We start from the raw sequence: 21,740 nt of genomic DNA, 5'->3' as shown, positions 1-21,740 counted from the left end.
AAAATGGAACAGTAGAGACTCATAATTTAATCACTCGATATAATTCATTTTGTGAAGAAATATGATGTAGATAACGTTTTAAAGTGGTTTCTCTTTACTTTCTCTTCTCGTCTCTTTACAATAAGTGACTTAAATTGGTTAGCATGACTTAATGTTAACTGATGCAACGTCAAAATCTAACATAGCAATGAGTAATGTAACCAAACTTAACAATAAGTATTGTGAAAACCGCACAAAGTAACAAACAAATGTAATATTAGGCAACTTTATATGACAATAAAAACTTAATTAACTTAATTTTACTAGTTACCACAACGTACTGCAGCTTAGTTTGACTTAGCTCCAGTTAAATATCAGTAATGTGAAATGTAACAAGGGAATGACTGATAAAATGTTAAGTAACGTAACTTATAGTAATGTAGCTAAACTTAAAATGTGATTTTAGAAAATGTAAATTAATTCAATGTAACATGATTATAATGTAAAGTGACCTAATTTACCATGAACTAAATTGAAGTAAGGTATCTTAACTTTAAGAGAAGGTGAAACCTAACAGTATTTAATGTACCTACTAGTAAAGTAATGGGATTTAACACTAAATAACAATATTGTAGTGTAACAGTAACACTTTGCAACATGATAATGCTTCGGTAGCAGTGAAAGAAGTTTGATGTGCGATGCAAATGAAGAGATTTTCAGCCACTAACGTAGCAATTCTCTGAGAATAGATGAAGCAAGACAGCAGCCTACTTGGAGCAGATGGATAAATTTGCAGTCCAAGGCCAAGTCCAAACGCCACGCCTTCCCTCTGTGTGCAGTTGCTATCAGACGACTTAAACAATCTTAAACAAAGTGTGCATCCACTTTCGCTCACTTACTGTCAAAAAAGATAAAAACCAAAAGCAAAGAAGCCACAAGTAACACAATCGAATCATGCAGTTTGTAACTAATGGGTCTGTGTGTGAGTAAGAGAGAGCAGCTGATTGCCGGAGATGTCATTGTTCCACAGGGAGGAAAGCTAATAGGTTTGTTTGTGAGGATGCTGCACCTGCTGTTTGTTGACGGATTGAGCTGCAAATAACTTTGAGAAGCAGTTCAGTTCCCCATGGTGGCTCCAGTAATTATTTCTCCATGAGTCCTTCTGTAATATCGCTTTTTAAAAACAAAGTACTTTGAGTACACGCTATAAGGTGCCATGTGAAATTGTATACATGCATGTAGATTCACGCTGCAGCAGCAGGTTCTACGTAGGTGTTTTGTTGAGTGTGGAAAACCCACCATGGGTGTATTTATAGCCAGACTATTGTTGAGCCCACAGTATCCTCAGTAATTGGATCTGGTCTCCCTCACCGAGAATGTCCCATGATAAACGAGAGGGCGACTGTCATTGCTCATGACACCTTGTGATAACTCTATGTAGCACATCACGGTATTAGGGACTTATTCCCCCAGGATTAAATGCATAAGTGAACGATTAGCCGTCTAAACGGTCATTTTGAAGTGAATGAGAGGAAGGGATGATGAAACGTAGTTTAACTGATTTGTTCTTGAGAATTCACTCAAGTATAGGCAGCAAAAAACAAAAACAAAACAAACAGTTCTTAACAAGTGAGAGAAACTCAGTTCATCAAATGCACAAAATAGATAAATTATGTAGATGTATTAGCAGCTTGTCATCTGATAATTTTAGTTTTAATGTTTGATAATGGCAGCAATTTCAAAAAGCTCCCCTCACTTTCCTTTGCAGGATGCTAATTTGCACCATTCCCTTTCTGAATGCTGGGAACTGAGGAAACCAGTTCTTTTACTTTTCAGTGTTAAATGTTTTTCCTTTCTTTCTTGTTCTATATTCCAGATGCTCAGCAGTTCAGGGCCTCTTTTGTTGTATTTTTAGTTTCAAAGTGTGTCAAATGTTTTCGATGCGGGACCGGTCTTGTCTACAGGCATGACAGTTTAACACTCTGATTCTTTCATGGAGCCGCTCGGTAGTCGTACGTGCAGAATTTTGTTTGGTATCTTCTCTATGATTATATGCCAGGCCTTCTCTAAAAAAAGACACAGAAAGTACCGGCAGCATTGATGGGGCCTTCAGAGATGTGGAAGTTACTCTTGTTATGTGCAGCAGTGCACGCCTTCGCACCGTCAGACATGTATGCACAGAGAGTGCAAAGTTTCATCTACATGAATAATTTACATTGTCTAAAGAATGTAGCAGAAACAGTGATCGGATCCATTTTTCTTATGCAGCATGTTGTGGTTAGCATCTCTCCAAAGTCTGCTTCTGATTGGTTGCTCAGCACCTTGAGACGACTCCTTCCCTGGAAGCTGCTCGCTCTTCAGGCAGGAGATTTCTGAGGCACGAGAAACACCACGAGAACCACAACCTGCAAGAATTAACGCCTGAGCGACTCAACAAAACCCCTGATAAAAATGAGATTCAGTTGCACTAAATATTTTTTGTTTACATCTTACAAGCTAAAGTTAGGCCTGTCAAAGTTTTAGAGTGAAATCGGTCTGGCATTAATGGAAGAATTGACATTTACTTCAACTGCAGTGCTGCAAGCAAATAACCTTTGAAGAGAGAATTTGAATATATCTATCAAGCAGAGTTGGTGCTGCTTGTGTGTGTGTGTGTGTGGGTGTGTGTGTGTGTGTGTGTGTGTGTGTGTGTGTGTGTGTGTGTGTGTGCGTGTGGGTGTGTGTGTGTGTGTGTGTGTCACTATGCTGGAAACTTCTCCCTGCTCAGCCGGAGAATATGAGAATGTTACAATTATAAAATAAGATTGACAGGAGGGATAGTGTTGCACTGGCAGATGACAGATCCTGGCCGACTGCCTGATAGTTATTCACAGCAACCACCCCCTCAGCAAACACACACACACACACACACACACACACACACACACACACACACACACACACACACACACACACACGAACACACACACACACACACACACACACACACACACACACACACACACACACACACACACACACACACACACACACACACACACATACCCTGACACACAACACACGCATGGATGCATGCACTTGCATTTCAGCCACCGAGGGATCAAAGCTTGAGGAGCGTCTTAGGGACAAGCGATAATGTATGTGTGTGTGTGTGTGTGTGTGTGTGTGTGTGTGCATGAAAATGGGGGCTCAAGGTCAAAGCAAGCACATGGTGCAAACACCACCTACACAGGCAGGTGGTGCAAAGCGGACAACCGCGTCATTCAACGAGTCACAACCTGACTGCTGAAAGCTAAACTCCTCTTTAACTTTTAACATGTTTTGAGTTTTGAGTTTATTGTCAATATACACCAAAAAATAAAAAATAAAACTTCAACCAGGCCAGGAGCTGCCCACATGGTGCTGGAAACATGAGGAGTTGTTAAGGACAGAACTCAAAGGCTTCCACAGCGTGTGAAAACAGAGACAGGAGGGTCTTTACTTCTGTTCACCGAATTCACTCAGTTCGCTCGTTTTGGCTCCAAATCTGCTGTGGGAGGATTTTTCTGTCAGCCTCCTCAAACCTGCTGATAATGTGACACCATTAACAAGCTGCCGGTGGTCTGTAGGTTACAAAATACACCAGTGATGCGTTCATTTCATTTTAATGCTAACTTAATGAGCTGGGAATTTAACACAATCTTTCACTGACACCTGAGAAGTGCAACAAAAGTCAGATTTAGTGATGATATTTGAAACTTCATTCCAGTCTCTTTTATTAGTTTTGTTTGTTTGTTTCTCACTTGGATTGCAGTAAATAACTGCATTTCATTGTTAGTGCATACACTCCCCAGAACTGATTTGACTCTGGGTCCTGGTTAGTAAATAATAATACTTTAAAAAAAAGCATCCCAGTCTTTATTGTACATAAAGTACAATATTTGTAATTTATGTGTCCAGCCATTGCATCCTGAAATAATTTAAGGTCTATTTTAACACACAAATACTCAAAGTCAGTGGAAAATCAGCTTTAATCCAGACTTCCTCTGTTGAGAGCAATCATTCAAAACCAGAGTATTGTTACACAAACAGGTTGATTATTGAAGTTCAAAAAACACTCGGACAAACTGGGCCGTAAAACCATCGTTTATAGCAGGTGAAATACGTCTACAAATCTAAATAAATCTCCAATTACGTTGCTCTACAAACACACTCCAGCACTGATCCGACGGGATGTTTGTTATGTTGAATCGCCATAAAGAAGTCGGTTCTTTTATTTTGAAGGCAGCTTTACGGGAAGTCATTTACCTGACGTGAGGTGTGGTGACGTCATGGATCTGGGGAAAAAAAAGAGAGAGAGAGAGTAAAAAAATGCGGATCTTCAGCTCCTTCTGTCCGTCGAAACTGTTCCGCTGCTGGAAAAAAACTGTAAGTCCGAGTAAACGCTCAATTTGAATCACTTTTCTCTCAGAGTGACGGGATTTATTCTGTAGAAAGAGTCTGGAAACAAACTGTGAGCTGAGAGAAACCGAGGCCCAATTAGAGCGAACTGAGTCTGCCCGGCCTGGAGCAGACGGTTGCTGTGATTTTCTCATCTCGAGGAAAGCGATGAGGAAGTGCAGAACAAAAATAAAACATCACCACAAATAGGTATTTAATTTATTTATTATTTTTTAATTTTTAAATATTTTTGTTAGGCAGGAATTTCACTTCTGTTGTGCTTTTCCAGGTTACTCACGTCACACAGTTTGACACGTTGGTATTTGTTCCATCAGCTGACGGGCTGGATGGATGGATGGATGGGTTTTCAAAGTGAGGGGCGTGTCCCCGCTTTAGGACATGGCATGAGGGAAATGAATGAATAAAACAATAGCAGCAAAAAGTAACTGAAAACATTTAGCCAACCTCACCGCGCCTATGCCAGAGATTAATGGATTTGGCAAAATGTAAATAAATAAATAATAATTAAAAAAAGTATGACTGCGATTGTTTTAAGTGTGAATTTTAATGGGCTGAATCTGACGGTCCTCCAAAACCACAGTGTCGTCTGTGTAGCACAGTTGATTCTGCACACAGTGACATCTGCACAGCCTTGGGAGGAAGCCAAATTACCCACGCAAGTACAAGGAGATCATGCAAACTTCATGCAGAGAGACCCCAGGACAGGATGCTAACCACTGCGCCGCCGTGCAGCTCATTTTTTTTAAATGTCAAACTGAATCACATTCCAAAAAATTTTATTTTGTTTTCTGGGAACATATGAATTTGTTTTGTTTTATTTATCTTAGCAAAAAAATGCCACGCTGTAAGTTTTTAATCAAACCACAAATAATTTAGATACATTTGTCTGTCTTCCCAAGATAACAGATGAAAATGTCATCTGTCTTCTTTGTGCATTTCTACAAAGGTCACTGCACATGTCTGTATTGCAGATTGCAATGTTGCTTTTTTCTACTAAAAGAGTTTCACTTCTCTGTTTTCAAGAGCTACTTCCTTCTGTTTGACTGTTTCATATACCAACTTTGTGCAGTTGCATCAAAAGAACGTCGGTCTTTTGACTGAACAAGACTGTGTTTCAGTCTTGTTCAGGCTTCAAATCCAGTTTGAAGACTGGATTTAGAATCCATGAACAAGTTGTAGACTCTGCAAGGTAACCGGCCTTTTAAGTTTGCAATTAGTGTTGTTTTTTTTAAAGGCAGGAAGTTTGAATGACTTTGAGGCCTGATTGCAGATTCTTTGAGCACGGACAGTCACACAAGGGGTAAGTGAGCCATTGTTCATGTGCGACATGAAGCTGGATGAGTTAGGGTTGTAACTGGCTTATAGCTGACAGAATATCAACAGAGAACGGTTTGTTCAGTGATGTTTGGGTACTTAAGCTGTTAACAAAATCCCAGGATTTAGAGAAGTCTTGTGAGATAAATCTCCATATTTTCTGTTTTAAATGTGTGTTTTAAATGGCAGCAACCAGTGCTTGTATCTCTCTGTAACGGCGCTTTTAGCCAGAAGAAAGCAACACAAACAACTCTGCACAAAGTGGTTGATTTATATGACAGAATGTAACGTCATTTTCCTCCACAAGTAGCATATTTCATGTCACCAAAACAGCTCAGTCTGTGTCGTGTGTACCCTTTTGCAATCTGACTTTCTCAGCTGTTTTCTTCTAAAATATAAATTTGTAGCATCAACACCAAGGAGCTGTTTTGCAGTTTGTCCCACCTGAGCCAAGGAGCTCTGTAGCTCCTCCAGAGTTGCAGAAATTAATAGGCCGGTGTTCTGATAGGTGGATGGACAGGTGACCTGTAGAGATGGGACGTTAGTGGACAGATTTTAATTATTGTAATTATGTTTTATAGTAAGAATTGTGTTGTAGCATTCCAATTAATGATGGTTGCAAACGCCCAAAACTAACAACATTTTAATATCTTTGTTGTCAATAGATTGAACTGTCAGATTTTGTTGTTATAAGAATAAATATAATCAAATCTTGTGATAAAATCTGAAGCCCAAATTGTCAATCTCCAGTTTCATGTTTTTTCGTACAGTGCTCCAACAGAACCGTGTTCAGTGACAAGTTCACAGTTCGCCATGTTCAATCTATTATGCTTCCTAATGAGCTTCCCTTACAGTTCATCCCTGACCTGTCAGCTGTGTTTCTTGGTTTTTTTTATTCACTAATGTTCTCTAAATCCTTTGAGGCCTTCAGGGAACAGCTGAAATCACACAGGTTACACACAAAAGACTCTGTTGTGATGGATGCCACTGACCCAGTGATGCTGACTGTCTGCAGAGCCCTGAGATGGAGGAAGCGTATGGTGAACTTTACCAGCAGTTTCTTCGCCTCAGGTCGTTGTGCCTCAGACAGGCAGCTATGCTTCACCAGCTGACAACAGCCCTGCAGAAACAGCAAGGTGTGAATTTTGATTTCAGCGCTAACCAGCGGCGCTCCAATCACTAAAAGTAAATCTGAAAACAAACTTTTTTTTTTTTTATTCAGGGGTTTCTGTTCCAGAAGTAGAAGTGAGCGATCTGATTTCTATCCCGGTCCAGTGTTCCCATGAGGTCCCTGCGTTTCTCCACGAAAAGCCTCAACCACTGACATCTGCAGGACCAGACCCCACGTCGCCACACGGGGCCGAGCACGCTTCCAGAAATGCTGGCTGCGCTTCTGGTGTCCTTGCTGAAGGAATGTCGAAGCTCAGCATGAACATGCCCTGTCAGAGGAAGCAGGACGTGAAGACGGAGATGCTGAACCCGTTCGTGTTCAATACGGAGTTCTCGAAGTACAACGCAGATTCTCCCAGTAGGACAAAGCCTTCAGAACAAAATGGCCCTGGTGAACGCAGAGCTCCATGCACAGCAATGGTGAGCAGCGTCTGGTCAGAAATGTGTTGTTGTGCTATTTTTGTAAAGTTTTGATCTGTTTCAGGTGCCGATGACTGATGGAGGCCTCCTGGACCTGTCTGGAGGAGCCATGATGTCTGACGTGGCGATGCACTCGCATGTTTGTGACTTCTGCCAAGCAGTTTTTCCCGGAGACTCAACCACACGAGGAGAGTTCCTACGTCACCTTCACACCCATGTCACATAGTCCAAAGACAAATACGGCAGTCGAAACGTATTTCCCCTCTACAGATATCTTTGTTTCTGCTTTTTTTTTTTTCAGGTCAGTAAATTAGCTTTAAAGTTAGAGAAAGAAACCCTGAGCAAAAATACTTGTATTATGCTTCCTTGAACAGGTTGTATTAGATCTATGGTTGATACAAACATGTTCAATACATTTTTTTTCCAAAAATGGCTGCAAATAGATATGCAATTGCACAAAAGTATATCTTTGAAAAGCAGAAGTAGAGCCTCCTGCACAACCAACAACAAAGCAGCAAGACAAAAACACTTGTCTTTTCCAGCAGCCATTGTGGATATTGAAGTAAAACCAGCTGACCAGGTGTGCTGGAGCTCAGCTGGGCAACCCCCAGCAGGGGGTTTGACCCCTAGCAATCCCTCACCTGGGGTTGTTGCTAGGTGAGGGGTGGTGTCCACTGATTTTTGACATTACATTCTGAAAAAACAACAGCAACAAAACATTTTGTGTTTAGTCAGGTCATGCTTCATAAAATTAGTCACAAAAAAGTGGAATAAACTGAAAATATTTAATTCTGACAAATAAGCAAAATCAGAAAAAATCTGAAACGGGGCAAATACTTGTTAAAGTCACTGCAGTTCTTCTCTCACTGACATTAGACTTATACTGTGATGGTGCAAGTCCACCTCTAATCACAATCTCTGGGAAGTGCACCATTAGCTGAAGTGTGAAATGAACAGGAACTGGTTGTTAAGCATTAGCTGTGTGTGAGAGTTTTTTAAGGTGTTTTATTCAGGGTTTTATTTGTACTTTGCATGTGGGTGTAAATACATTTTCAATGGAACAAAAATCTAGAGATGCTTTTTTCAGTTCTGGGGATTTATGTCATTTGTCTTTGGCAAATTTTGTTGCTGTTTCTTGATTTTGTTTATTCTCTCATTCTGTGGGTATAGAAGCAGATTTCTAGATTGTTTTTTTTTTTGTATTCTCTTTCCTTCTTTATTCATCTCTTTGCCTAACTTCTCCTTTCTTTTCTCTCTTTTTTTCCTTTCTTTTCAATCACCGAGTCCATCGGATTTGAAAATAAACCCACGGCAATAATGTTTTAAACCAAACCAAGTGGCCAAGCACAGCATCGCCAAAGCTGCTGCTGTAGTTATGTCATTTCTTGCTCAATTTTTAACACTTAAGGGAACAACCCATGTTGAAGTAATCTTGAAACCAAAATGCTAATTTATACTCTGCTTACTTCAACTGTCCTTGTGCTGCTTGTCATCATATCGGCTGTCTGCTGCTTCACACTGTTACTGAAGAAAGAACAGGAACTAAAAATAGTTGCAAAGATTAAACTCTAATTAGCAGCGCTGACAGCTGAATGACGATAACGGCTCCTTTACTGTTGCCAGATTGATTTTATAACCAGACGTTAAGATCTTGAACACAGTTTCTGTCGTATCTTTAAGATTAAAAAATATTTAGTGTTACAGAAAATTTACAATTAAATGACAATCAAAGCGTTAAACACAGAGTGAAGTATAAATGATTGACAGGTGCAACCAAGGTTAATTAGATTAGTAATCATAAGCCAATGTGAAGGATGAGTTCTGATTTCTTGGAGTTGTCTTTATTACACGTTACAGCAAAAGATAGATGATTGCTAAATGTTTCACTGCACTACATCTTATTTTGAATCAACAAAAATTATTTAACATCATGAACTGAAAGGCACTAAAACAAAAGTGAAATTTCTAAGACATATCAGTGAAAACTGTGATCTCAGTGAATTGTTATAATTCATGCAGTTTTTGAGCATAAATAACCTGTTACAGATCAGGATCTCAGTGATATTTAGACTTTCCGCTGTGGATCTACAGGTGTTCTCTAATGAGTGTAAGGTCATGACCTCATGATTCCATCAACGCTGTTGCCTCCATGTGTCTCTAATGCTCTCTTCCTTAAATGCTTTGCTAGTTTTTTACTAGAGGTTGCCACACTTATAGCTCTACACTTTTGAAAAGGTTTCTCTTTCGTATAGTCAGTTCATATAATATTTCTTCTAGTACTGTGGAAAAGTTTTTTTTTTTTACAAGCTTCTATGTTATTTTTATTCAGCAGGAGTTTTGTCTTTGGTCTCTCGTTGATGCAGTTTTTTTCCCCAATCTCTGTACTTTTTTTCTGTTTCTTTTGTGACATGCAGGAAGAGTTTGTAATGATCTCTTGAAATTTATGTGGAGCACCAGCTTCTCCAGAAAAGCTTCCCTACTGTTTCATCTTTTCTCCATTTTTTCTTTCTTTCTTTTTTTTAAACCTACTTTATGTTTGACAGGATCTATTTAAGTGACTCATACACTGTACAGTTATTAGGCCCAGGTGTAGTTCATAAAAATGAAACAAATAAAAAAAAAAAAAGTGGTTACTTCTGTTTAATCCGGCAAAGTTATTTTAAGAGATGTGGGAAAGGAGAGTTCATGTAGGTGAAAACTCAAGTCTAAGGTGTGTATGTGCTCTGCAAAGAGAAGGCATGTATGATAGGATATTAAAGTGAACACCATGGAGAAATATGAATTTTCTTGCAGGTTGCGAAGGTGTTTCGGTGTGGATGAGCAATCTTTCCATCCCCACAGGGCCGTGACGCTTAATAACGCTCTGGACCTTTCAAACTCGTTTTGTTGGGCCTTACTTTAACTCGCGCCGTAGTTTTAAATCCCACAGAAGAATTTGTCTGGTTAATACCAGGTTTGCTCTTGAGCGTCGTTTTTACAGTCCGACGTCTGCGGATGACATGATGATGAGTCACGGCAGCATCGAAGCGTCAGTGCAACAAACAAGACAACAGCAGAAGTGTTGCTGGCCGAGTGACGCAGCTCCTGCTGCCTCATCCACACGTCAGAGCTGTTAAATTAGCAGAAGAAAAGTCACTCTTGGTAGAAAGAACTACAACATCGATTTCAATCATGAACATTTATTAGGATATAACAAAATAAATTATCTGTCTTGCAACACACACCGAGGATGATTCTAATGCTGAAGAGACGGGTAGGTGTAACCGATGCACAGCACGCTACCTCACTGATAGTTCTGCAATTAGTCTACAAAATCTGTTACATCTATAACCGTCGACATAACACCTAAACTCTGCTGCCAAGGCCGAACAGGGTGAGGAGTTTAAAATAAGCTGCTGCATCAAGAGAGAATACAATCATTTAGTCTCTCTGGACCTCTGAGGTTTCCTAGAATACAAATTGAACAAAGAAAATAATAAAACACCCCCCAAAAAATCACGTCCATCTTTAAGAGACACAAAAACGTTACATACGGATCAACTTACAAGTGAAAGACTAGATTTCTGAACAAGTGTGTCAAACAGCCTTTGAAACGAAGATCCTTTCAATGTAGTTTTAAATGCAGTGTTCCCAACAAATGTACAGTTTTATCTTTAGTGACATTAAACTCTGAATAGGACAAAGTCAGAGTGCCAGACACGGTCGCGCCAAGCCTCAGTGTTCTTCATTTAGCAACTGGATGAAGAAAATAAATACATTTTCATAATCTTGGGGATGGCAACATTTTCAGTCTGAAAGGGATTTGAAATACATCCAATCGATTATTTGTGCAGCAGAAAGTTGTGTGATTATAACGGAAGTCAAATGTGATGCATAAGCTAATGAACTCGCTTTTTGAAATCCTACTCAACACCGATAAAGAAGCACAATCTAGGCTCAACATGCAGCGTCTTGCAAAAACATTCATCACACTTAAATGTTTTCAGATTCTGAAACCACAAACTGCAGTGCATTTCAATAGGACTCAAAATTCAGTTCAGTTTCAAAAATACTTTATTAATCTCACAGGGAAATTAAATAAAATTTATTTTATTTGATAGACCAACAACATGTGGTGCTTGATTATCATGGATTGCTGATGATTTTCAAAATTCTTTACTACTGAAAGTTAGAAAACTCACGCATACTTAAAAAGAAATTCAACAAGTTGAGTTTATAAAATTGCATAACAGACCTTAGACTTTCATTTGTTTAAAAAATTTAATCATGTATTACTTTTCTTTCAACTGAGCAATTAGGAAGTCAAATCTGATTTTTTATCGTACTTCTCAAAATAAAAACTAAATGTTTGACAATAGGCACATAAAAACATGCCAGATTAATAAAAACTGAGTCAGTTTTTAAAAAACACTCAGTAGCCTAAGCTAAGGTTTCAAGAGAAAATGGAAAAGGTGATTTCTCTTTTAGCTTTCAACTTTGTGTGGAGCTCCATCAATATGAGGCACTTCATCATTATATGCTATATTCTGTTGGTCTATCACATAAAATATAAATAAAATGTATAAAAATGCTGAATTTTTCAGTAGTATGAGCATTTTGCAAGGTGCTGCATGTGTCAGTGTCTTCTGAGTTGGTTTGATCTACACAGTGCTGACCTCTGACCTAAGCAAAGCGTCCAGTGGTTTCCTGAGGTGAATAGCTCCAGAGCATTACGCTGTAACTCGCAGAGCAAAGACATCTTTGCCAAACGCACGTCTCCCCTGCAGAGTTGCTTAGTGTGGAGGAACTGTAGAGCGTCAGTTTTCCAAAGTTGCAGTGCCCCCTGCTGTGTGAAGCGTGTTTCATCTGTGGCAGGTGGATCCTCGCAGCAGCATAAACATTTTCCCTGACAGAACACGGCTAAACTCTGCAGGACACTCAAACAGAGACGGGGTTCCTTCCATGTAACAGATATATAAGAACAGAAACATTTAGATCTGAATTTACAGCGGATTCGTTTACAAGACGTGACGGGCCTATTTAGTCGGATCCTTGCAGAGTCTTAGATTTACAGCTTGAGTTGGAGCACAGTTCCCCTGTAGGGTTGTGGGTTTCACTTTCCTCTGTGGTTGGAGGTGATGGTTGGCTCTTTGGTGACACAGGGGCTACTGCTCCGGCACGCTGTTATCAAGCTCGCCCGTTCCACTTTGATGTCATGGTCTGGGGAGAGACGTGGGTTTGAAAATGAGACTAGAAACAAAAGTCAACTCAAACAGGAAGTGTGTAATTGACCGCTACAGCGCAGTGTTTAGGTAAAGGCTATCAATGACAACTTAAAATTTGATCTCAGTGACTGTAGCTTTGAAATTACTGGCTTTTCATGTAACGGGGGCAGCAAAGCCGAGCATAAACACCATTTAGAAATCCCATGCAGCTGGTGTTTAAAAGCTTTGAATACTAGTTTGGGGGAATTCACCAGGAAGTTCTCCCACATGAAGTGGAGTCGTCATGGTTTATATGACCAATGCAATCTGGTAGCAAAATGTCCCCAGGCGAGCAGAGACAACGGAGTGATAACTGAGTAGAAAAAAACAAAAAAAAAACTGAAAAAGCAGAGAATAGACAGAACTAACATTTGGGTTCACTGTGTAATTACATGAGAGAGGCAGCAGATTAAAAATAAGATTAGAAAAACACATTTTACTGCTTTTTAATTTTGTAATTAAGAGCAAAACATAGTTATAATCATTACGAGACGCACCAACCAGCATATTTTTTCTATAACCTTCATGTTAAGATTCATCATTAATCACTTATATTCATATTAAGTAGCACCAGGATTTTTGGTGACTGTGTAGTTTGACGGCTACTGCAACAAATTTTATGAATGGTTTCCCTCCTGACTCATTTTCCTTGACCCGCTCTCCGTCTCTTCTCTGGTAATAAGAGCATTAGCTCCATTTACTGGAGGACTGATATCACTTTCAGACATGATTCAGCTGCAGCAGTAATCTTCCACTGTACAGAGTGAAATTAGTTTTTTAATTTCCAGTTGGCACGGTGTTCAGGTGCTGTACGATTTCTGATTCCTGGCTGGATCAGACTTTTGTGTGACAGTTATACAAACGAATAAAATTAAGAAGAGATCGTCCCTTGGAGTACAGTTCAAACAATCCATATAAATTGAAGCAGGATGGAAGTTAGTTATATTAAGCATAATTGGAGATGACATTTTCTAGTCTGTGGATCATTTTATTGATGCTGCTTTTGCCAAACAGGACTTTGAAAATAAATTCCATCTAAATTTACTGTAAGTCTATTCTATTTCATCAACTACTGCTCACAACATCTGACCTCTAGATGGCAGCAAAGTGCTTCTTGAATTACTCTTAATATGTGTCAAATATGCAACAACAGGCAACTCAGCAGCATTATGATTAGAAACAGTGTGAGGTGATTTCCCAACCGTAGTTTCAACTTTCTGTATGCATTTAAAGTAGTGGTTAATATAGTTAGCATTAACCAGTATGTGTCTATTAGAACATAGTTAATTAACTCTTAAAATTTTAGAATGGCTGTCAGCTTTTCAAAGATGTTCCCTAACCGAGACTGAATGTCATTAGAGATAAAGTTGGATTATTTTATTCAGCCTTCCTGTTTACAACTCAAGCCTAAGCAGACAGCAGGCTTGCTTTAAACAATTCTCTAAACAGATACTAGCTAACTTAATTGTTGATGCTTGTTTGCTGGTAGCACTTCCAATTAGTCATTTCACAGAATACAGAAAAATCCAACTTCTGATTTTTCTTCTACCTGGTCGCTGATCAGAGCCAGTTAAGCTGAAAATGGACTAATTCCATGTCCAATCCTTGTTCTCATTTCTTTAGTCTTAATCCAGCAGCTATGAAACAAAGCAACTAAGCAAAAAAAAAGGTATTGTTTCATTGCCGCCCTAGAATCTCTAAGCTGTTTTAAATCTTTCATAATTGGTAAAATGACAATGAAGTTAATTCAGCCGGAGAAACAAGTCCCCACAAAGAGAGTATTTGTCGGTTTATTCTCTGTGACACTCTGTGACAGTGGAAAATGGGTTACAGCTGAACTTGTGACGTTTAGAGGAAGTGGGAGAAAGTAGAGATTAATGAGTGCCGCACATGAGGGAAACTTGAATGAGTGAGAGATAAGCAAACAGGAGCCTGACAGAGTGAGGCAGATTGATGCCAGAGATGAAACATATGTCATGTTTTGTTATTTCCGCAGTCCTTTTGGTATAGGGAGAGGATGTATTAAAAAAAAAAACACACACACACACACTGTGCCATTTCCCTGCCCACAGGTTTTATTTTTGTACGCTGTCGCTTGGTGAGTCAATGCAACGCCCCTCCAATTACCTCCCACTCCATCGCCCCCACGCCCCATCCATCCCGCCCTGCAGCCCACGCGCCTAACACACTCTGACGTCAGTCACTGCTGAAGCAGGGAGGAGGGTCCGATTCTGTCGCCCACAGAGTACTTCCTATCCCCCCCTCCCCTCCCTCCACGCCTCCTCATGTCTTTGCTGGCTTCCTTCTCCTTTGCTTAATCTCTTCAGCTGACGATCTCAGCCCAGAACGACGAACTCGGCTCAAACCACTTACTTTCTGCTTGTGATGCATCACAAAACTAACAAGGGATTAAAGACGTGCAATATCAGATTAATGCTTTCTCGCCCTCTCTCGTTTATTTTTGTGTTTTGGTCTCCCTCCCTCCTTTGCCCTCCTTCTCACACTTATTCCTCTCAGCCTCCTTGTTTTCCCCTTTCCAACTTCTGTCCTTTCTAGTTTACAGCCTGCTGGAGTTTAGCTGTGAGCGGTGGGAGGCGTCACCTCAGAGAGATTCTGACTCACTGGGGTTCAAACTGTGGAGCTATAAAATATTCATTGTTACTGGAGGTTAGGAAGTCTCTGTCTGTTATTCAGTTCTGCCCCACCACCATCTAATTCGCTTTTGAAATCATAGTTCACGTTTTATCTTACCTGCAGCAGATAACTCTGGCATCTTCATTTAGAATAAATCAACATTGTCTGGTGCTGAGGCTCCAGCTAAGAGCGAGTCTGAAATCGGACTTCTACCATTGTGAGCCCAATTTCAAACACAGCATATGGGTTTATGCAAATGTCAGTTCATGCACGTGAAACTGTTTTATTCATTTACAGAAAAAATAGTATTTGCACAGGAAATGGAGGAAGGAGGGAGTGCACCAAGAGTGATATTCCTGTACTGAAAGACAAACATGTGAAGCATTTTCAGGAAGAGTAATAATATAAAATTGTAAGTAGTGTAATGAGCAGAAGGGTGAGGCTTTAATAGTGCATTAGTCTCATCTCAGATTGGATCTGTGAGTCAGAAGATATGTCGCAAGTCATAAAAACAGTGAACTTTGTGTTAATTAATAGTTCATTGAGTCTTATGTGTATAGCAGCCATTCTGTATTCTCAACTCAGGAATAAAGGGCAAATTGAAAGTTTCCAGGTTGAAATTCTGATTTCATGGCATGTTTTTGTTTTATTTTGAATGAAACCGCCCCCCAAAATCCCAATTTTGAGTCCAGAGGCAACAAGCCATGAAGGGAATGGTGTATTATTAATTTTCAAACATGTGGAAAAGAAGAGGATTTAATGCAAAATCACATTTATAAGTGTGTCTGTGAACTTAATGTGCACCAGGTTTGAATAGTGCAGGTGTGTTGGGATAAAGGATGTGAAAGTTAAAGTCTTCTGTTGGGTCACTGTGGAGTACAAAACTTTGTTGTACTTCATGTCAATCAATATCTTTCCACAACTGATCCTCTGAGAAGAAAATTTCACCTGTCCTGTCAGTTTCAATCATTCATCATTATGAATTTTCATCTGTTAAAACAACTCACAGTAATATTGATACTGAGTCCTTGTTATAACATCTGACTAAAGCTCATTTGGTGATCTGCTTACTTAGACCAGAAACACTTGACGTGTTTTGTTCTCGGTGTGTTTTTAGCACAGGAAGGTGATTGTTGGCATGTTGCCTCAGACCCAACAATCAGCGCCTTCTGCGTAAATAAATACCAAATGAAAAGGTTTCATGATTTCATCAACGAAACAAACCACTCCAGCTTTTATTTCTGTCAAAATCGTGAAAGACTGCTTTGATCTTAGCTTCTGTAGCCTCAAGGACCAAGTAGCTGATTTATGGTGAAAGATGTTGCTCAGGCAGTTAAATACGGCAGGTCAGATGTCAACTGCATCACTTCAAAACTCCCTTTAAACACGAGGAAGATGATGGTTAGGTTGAACTGAAAAAGTCAGAGACTTCTTGAATATTCCTTCATAAATCTTTAACCATCCCATTTCTAACCTATCCACCTTTAGACTGAAGACTTTTTTCAAATCACATTTGTTTAAACCTTCCAGAAATTTAGAAAATACCCCCAAAGTCATTCCTCTCCCTTGTGATAACAGGTTTAATCTATATTGAACAATCCAGGTATGGGAGTCTCTGAAAAGTCACCTGCCGAGTGAGTTCCCTCTGGCCCCAGGCTGAGCTTCCCCGCCCGGTCATGTGACACCATCCGAGCCAATCGGAGACCTTCGTCCATTAGAGTCTGCTGTATTAGATGGCGGCTCCAGCTGGCGGGGTTCGAGGCGTCAGTGTGGGGACGGGGGGATGGAGACTGGTTGCACTGGGAGCTGGAGTCTAACGGAGCAAACAGAGCTCAGCTTAAAACTGTGTGTGTGTGTGTTTTTTTAAAAATAGTTTCTAAAGTTAATTCAATGTGGAGCGTTACCAAGCGATACGCAGTCAAGGCTCTCTGCAGACAAGCTGTCTTCATCTGCTCTCTGAGTCGCTCCTTCAGATCCCTCCACTCCAAGGAGCGATGACTCAGACACGATGACCTTAAAACACATCATACCAGGCCGCTCACAAACAACTTCAAACGATGAGACCCCATGAGCTCTAATAACCAACAGAACAGCAACAAAGATTCACCTCATGTCTCGCTCTCTTCTGAGGCAAACCGCTGCTCTCATCAGCGTTTGACCTGCAACACAAACAAACATGAAGATGAGGTGGCACCTCCGATTTGGAGCTTTGAAAGAGTATTTTAACTCATTAAAGTGACAAAGTTCAAAGTGGAAAGTAAACCTTACCAGAAAATCCCACAAATTGCGACACTATGTCAACATGGAAGAGTATTTGTTACACTGATAGTTTTAGGGTTGACATATTTACCTTTCTCAAAAGGTAAATATGTTTTTCTAACACTTGTACAGAAATCCAATCATGAGTGAGTTTTCAATTATTTTTTTTTAAATTGTGAGTTGTACATTTTTGTTTCCAACTCAACATCTTTCTAAAAACGGGTCTTAAGATGTTTTTTTTTTTTTATAAATCTTCCCCTCCTTCAGATTGAAATTGTGGGACTACTACTTCACAGTATGATGGCTTAAATTGATACTAAAATACTACATTTTTGTATTAACTCAGCGTCTATGTTCTAATTAAGCTAAATCTGCATTTTCAGGTACTGGTATCGAAAATGCCACAGTAAATTCAAGTTGTGGAAAAGTGAAAATGCACACATAGAGAGGTCTATTGAGGTGCAAATGTGGTTTGAAGGTGTTTGGGGTTGATCAGATGTGCAAACCAAAACTGACTTTTAGCATCAGGGGATTTACAAGCTGGCAAAAGTAACTTTGTCAATGTATGTATCAGGGCTGGGTAGAAAGAAGCCCAGCTTCAAAAATGCATGAAAAATGTGCCGATGGATGTTCAGTATTTGGATGCTAGGCTTGGGAGTAAGGCGTGAATGTCACTGAAACCCTTACCTTGCATGTTTCAGTGTGGAGGTGTAGGCACATTTCCTGGCCACCTGTCGAGCCAGAGAAAAGAGCTCCACCCGTCTGAGCAGGAGAGCGTTGTCCCTCATGCAGAACTGGGCAGCAGCTTCATTGATGATCAACTGGGGAGGAAAAAACGCAACGCGTGAAGGACTTATGGATCCTTTCAAGCTGCCGTTGAAGCAGGGTGAAAGCTGGCAGCTTTAGCTTGTCTGAGTTTACCTCATGGTGTGTGAGCTGCTTGCCCTCTCTCCTCTTGGAGTCAAAACGACCATAAATGAGGCTGTATTTCCGGATCTCCTCCTCCTTGCTTGCATCCTGCGAGCCCATTCTGAAGATGTGACCCACGGTTTTTGCTATTTTCTTGTTCATCCTCAGCAGAGTTTTTACCTCTGCGGGGTCTGACCTGGGCAGGGTCCTGTAGAGTCTCTCCACGCTCTCCACCACGGCCCTGGCCGTCTCCTCGTCCAGCTGCCCTCCTGGCCACGCTGACAGGGGTGCTGGGGTGAAGGACGCGGAGGGCACTGGCGACGTGGAAGGACCCGTAGGCCCCGTGGACAGGAGAGGCGGGCTGTGTGGTTCCTCCTCAGGTCCAGATGCAGAGGCAAGAGCGCCATTCCCATCTGGGTCTGGGCTGAGCCAGTGCGGGTCCATGGGGGAGAGTTTTTCCCTGTAGTGTGTGTCCGGTGGCTGCGGAGATGCCTGGGAGCAGGGACTTCTCGGACTGCCGCTGTACATCGGGGTAAGACACGCCCGGTCCTCTCTCTCGCAGGGGGAACCAGGCTGCCCGTTGCTCAAAGCCTTCCTGTGCCCGCTAGCTGACCCGCTGGAGCCCGTCCCTTCCACTTTGAACAGCGGGATCCCCCCAAGAGGGACATTAGCGACGGGCTGACTGAAAAGGGCAGGGTTCGCCGCCCAGTCGCGGAGAGCCTTCTGCAGCCTACGCACATGCAGCGGCTTCGTGGCCATGCCAACCAGGGCCATAATTTCCAGGAACTCCTCCTCGGCAGCCTCGCAGAGCTGCTGCACGTCGTCGCCGCCTTGCTGGATGAAGGTTTCATAGTAGGCCAGCAGGTTGGCCCTCTGCAGCACCCGGTAGAGTTGCAACTCCCCGAGGGTGCGTGGCAGAGACATGGCACACAGCACTGGAAAGTTCAAACGGCGGAGGGGAATCGCATGAACCTGCAGAGAGAGAAGAACTGGAGATGTGAAGACTCTGGCATGAGGTCCAAACATAAGTTCAAAAGCTTTCCCCTTGCTTTCAAGAAGTTCTTGAAGTCTGGCGTTCTATGAAAACAACAACAACCACTCTCTATTTTTCATGCATGCCTTTTCCCGTACAAATAAAAGTATTGACATATGTTCTTACCTTTTCAGGTTTCTTGTGAAGGTCTGTTCCGCCTAAACTGGGAAACAGTCTCTCAAATGTCACGGCTCGCAACTCCCGGAGCGAAACTGACAAAGAAACACAAGATCAGCCGGTGTTGGAGTCGGGAGCAGCACACGCTCAGATCACCGGCTCCTCTCTGAGCCGCTGGAGGAGGACACCCTGCTCGGCGTCACGTCGCGCTCAATGTCCTATTCGTTGCTCTTACCTCTCGCCGAGAGCCTCCGCGGCGCAGATTTTGCCGTAGTAAATCCCCTTCGCGTTTCGCTCCTCGGCTGATATCACTGGCAGAAATCCTCCTCCGGCGCACCGTATTGGTTGCTGGCTGCCTTTTTTGCCGTCTGCGTGGGCTGGAGAATGACGGGGGCGGACTGCAGCACGCCATCTGACCGAAAAAGAGCCTTCCTCTCCCGGTAGAGAGGCGGCTTTCAAATTGGAGACGTGGGCGGCGGCGTAGTGGGGGCTTGAAATTAACCCTCGTGCGTCTTCGAGATCAGTCCTTCGCGCAGAGGCTGCAGGGGATTCCCGGAGGCTCACCGTGTCGAAAGACCCTCCGGATGGAGAGTCATCGTGGAGACTCGCCTTTGAAAATGGCCAAGAAATGAGGGACATTACGGTTCATGTCTCATTGGTCTGAGAATGACACGGCTTCACTGAATTGAACAAACTCCACCGCATTTCTCTTGATATTTAAATTGATAAACACAAAGTAGCGAAGTGGGAGGACAATGCTCTGATTTAATTAAAACGTATATATATTTATATATAATATATATATATATATATATATATATATATATATATATTATATATATATATCTATATATATATATATATATTATATATAGCAAATATAATCCGAAAAGTGCGGCGTGAATTTCAGTGTTATGCATCTAGAGAATGAAGATTGTTAATTGAATTTATTTAATTTAACTCTGGGCTTTGACTGGACCATTCTGACACTCATCTTGCCAGTGTCAATAGAACTAATTGGAAATAAATGGACCCTGAAATTGAGACAACTCATTCTGTTTTGAATAAAGTCAGCGAAATAAAAAAACAACAACATCAAGTTGGTAAAGAGGGCCAGCTCTGTTCTACTCTGAATCCATTGGAAGTGATTGCACAAAAAAAGACACGTTTGTTTTGTAAAACTTTTATTAGCTTCCGTGACCCTTCTGGAGAAAAACATTGCCACAGCATCATGCTGCCTTCATCGTGTCTCACTTTGGATTCTGATGACAAGGTGACAGCAGTGAAAGTTTTCCATCACACAAACACTTTGCATGTTAGCTTGGGTTGAATTTTCATCTCATCTGACCAAGTTACCTTCTTCTTTGCTTAGCGTAAAATAAATGTATCATGGGTTTCATTCTACAAATAGCCTTTGTTCAGGGGTGTTTAAGTGTCAGAGTAAAATGTGTGTCATCCCAAGTAAGCACAATGAAGTTTAGAATTGCAAGGTGACAAAATGTGGAAAAATTGAAAGGTTGCAAAAACTTCCAGTCCTTGGTATAAATAGCATTAGTACTACATTAAGTTAAAACAAAGACCAAAAAACTTAAATAGTTGAAAATGAATAGACTAGAGATACATTTTAATTTATTGTACTGCTGAAAAACATATTTAAAGTATTCAGTAAAATAAAAAAAATCCCTTTTTACTTAGGAATATTTCTTGCATAGCGTATATTGTTTTGCATGCTGGCAGAATAGTTCAGTTTTGCTCCTCTCTGATGCAGAACATCATGTTTGTACAATTATCTAACAAGCCACTGAGAACTTTGCAGTACAGCTGGATTTCTAGTAAAATTAGGCTGCCTTCTTTGTTGCTAATTAATTGGCTGCTTTAGATTTTTAAAAAAAATATTTCCTTCCCCTTCACTGTTCTATACAGCTTTGGGTTGATCTGTCATATAAAATTACAATAAAATGCATCATATTTATATGACTGTAGCATTAACCTGTGGGAATGTTCAAAAGTTATTTTTCCAGATCACCGTTTACTAGTCTACAACCAAGCAAAAATGGTTTGTGGGATTGCATGTGTGGGCTCCTTGGTTTCAAATTGTCTCTCTAACTGACTGGGGGCCACGCAAAGAAATTCAAGCTGAATGTTATTATTTATATTGTAATTCCTAATTTATGTCCTAATTCAGATTAAATCCAATTTTATTTCAGTCAATTAATTATGGT

At 40.8% G+C, this 21,740-nt stretch overlaps 2 protein-coding genes across 4 annotated transcripts; one reads left to right on the top strand and one right to left on the bottom strand.

Moving 5' to 3' along the window:
• The first annotated feature begins 4,248 nt into the window (after positions 1 to 4,248).
• On the top strand, positions 4,249 to 10,082 carry zgc:113184 (uncharacterized protein LOC553745 homolog). 3 transcript variants are annotated; one of them, XM_055027695.1, is made up of 5 exons: positions 4,324 to 4,386; positions 4,452 to 4,608; positions 6,749 to 6,869; positions 6,956 to 7,323; positions 7,388 to 10,082. In XM_055027695.1, exons 3-5 carry the CDS (start codon positions 6,758 to 6,760, stop codon positions 7,547 to 7,549), a joined length of 642 nt encoding a protein of 213 aa, XP_054883670.1. In that variant the 5' UTR covers positions 4,324 to 4,386; positions 4,452 to 4,608; positions 6,749 to 6,757; the 3' UTR covers positions 7,550 to 10,082. The 3 variants fall into 3 exon arrangements, with proteins under 3 accessions (XP_054883669.1, XP_054883670.1, XP_054883671.1); XM_055027694.1 differs by lacking the exon at positions 4,452 to 4,608 and having other exon boundaries at positions 4,249 to 4,386; XM_055027696.1 differs by having other exon boundaries at positions 4,327 to 4,608.
• A 294-nt stretch (positions 10,083 to 10,376) lies between these two features.
• On the bottom strand, positions 10,377 to 19,962 carry nab2 (NGFI-A binding protein 2 (EGR1 binding protein 2)). Its single transcript, XM_055027648.1, has 8 exons — positions 19,754 to 19,962; positions 19,528 to 19,613; positions 18,381 to 19,340; positions 18,147 to 18,280; positions 17,308 to 17,359; positions 17,105 to 17,213; positions 16,828 to 17,013; positions 10,377 to 12,522 (listed from the first exon to the last, which is right to left on the bottom strand). The coding sequence occupies exons 3-8, from the start codon at positions 19,290 to 19,292 to the stop codon at positions 12,416 to 12,418; spliced, it is 1,500 nt and encodes a 499-aa protein (XP_054883623.1). The 5' UTR covers positions 19,293 to 19,340; positions 19,528 to 19,613; positions 19,754 to 19,962; the 3' UTR covers positions 10,377 to 12,415.
• Between the last annotated feature and the right edge of the window lie 1,778 nt (positions 19,963 to 21,740).

This window comes from Poeciliopsis prolifica, unplaced genomic scaffold (genome assembly GCF_027474105.1).
Source record: "Poeciliopsis prolifica strain line A6 unplaced genomic scaffold, Auburn_PproV2 SCAFFOLD003, whole genome shotgun sequence".
NCBI classification, from domain to species: Eukaryota; Metazoa; Chordata; class Actinopteri; order Cyprinodontiformes; family Poeciliidae; genus Poeciliopsis; species Poeciliopsis prolifica.
This window is presented reverse-complemented; position numbering and strand designations above follow the sequence as displayed.

Bases quoted from the DNA above. Each gene is read 5' to 3' on its own strand.
- zgc:113184 (XM_055027694.1), top strand. From the start codon at position 4,330: ATGCGGATCTTCAGCTCCTTCTGTCCGTCGAAACTGTTCCGCTGCTGG. The intron at 6,870-6,955 runs GTGTGAATTTTG...TTTTTTATTCAG, and splicing joins AGCCCTGCAGAAACAGCAAG to GGGTTTCTGTTCCAGAAGTA. The intron at 7,324-7,387 runs GTGAGCAGCGTC...GATCTGTTTCAG, and splicing joins GAGCTCCATGCACAGCAATG to GTGCCGATGACTGATGGAGG.
- nab2 (XM_055027648.1), bottom strand. From the start codon at position 19,292: ATGTCTCTGCCACGCACCCTCGGGGAGTTGCAACTCTACCGGGTGCTG. The intron at 17,214-17,307 runs GTGAATCTTTGT...ATGTGTTTTAAG, and splicing joins AGAAGAGAGCGAGACATGAG to GTCATCGTGTCTGAGTCATC. The intron at 12,523-16,827 runs GTGACTTTTCAG...GTCTCTCCCCAG, and splicing joins AGAGGGAACTCACTCGGCAG to ACCATGACATCAAAGTGGAA.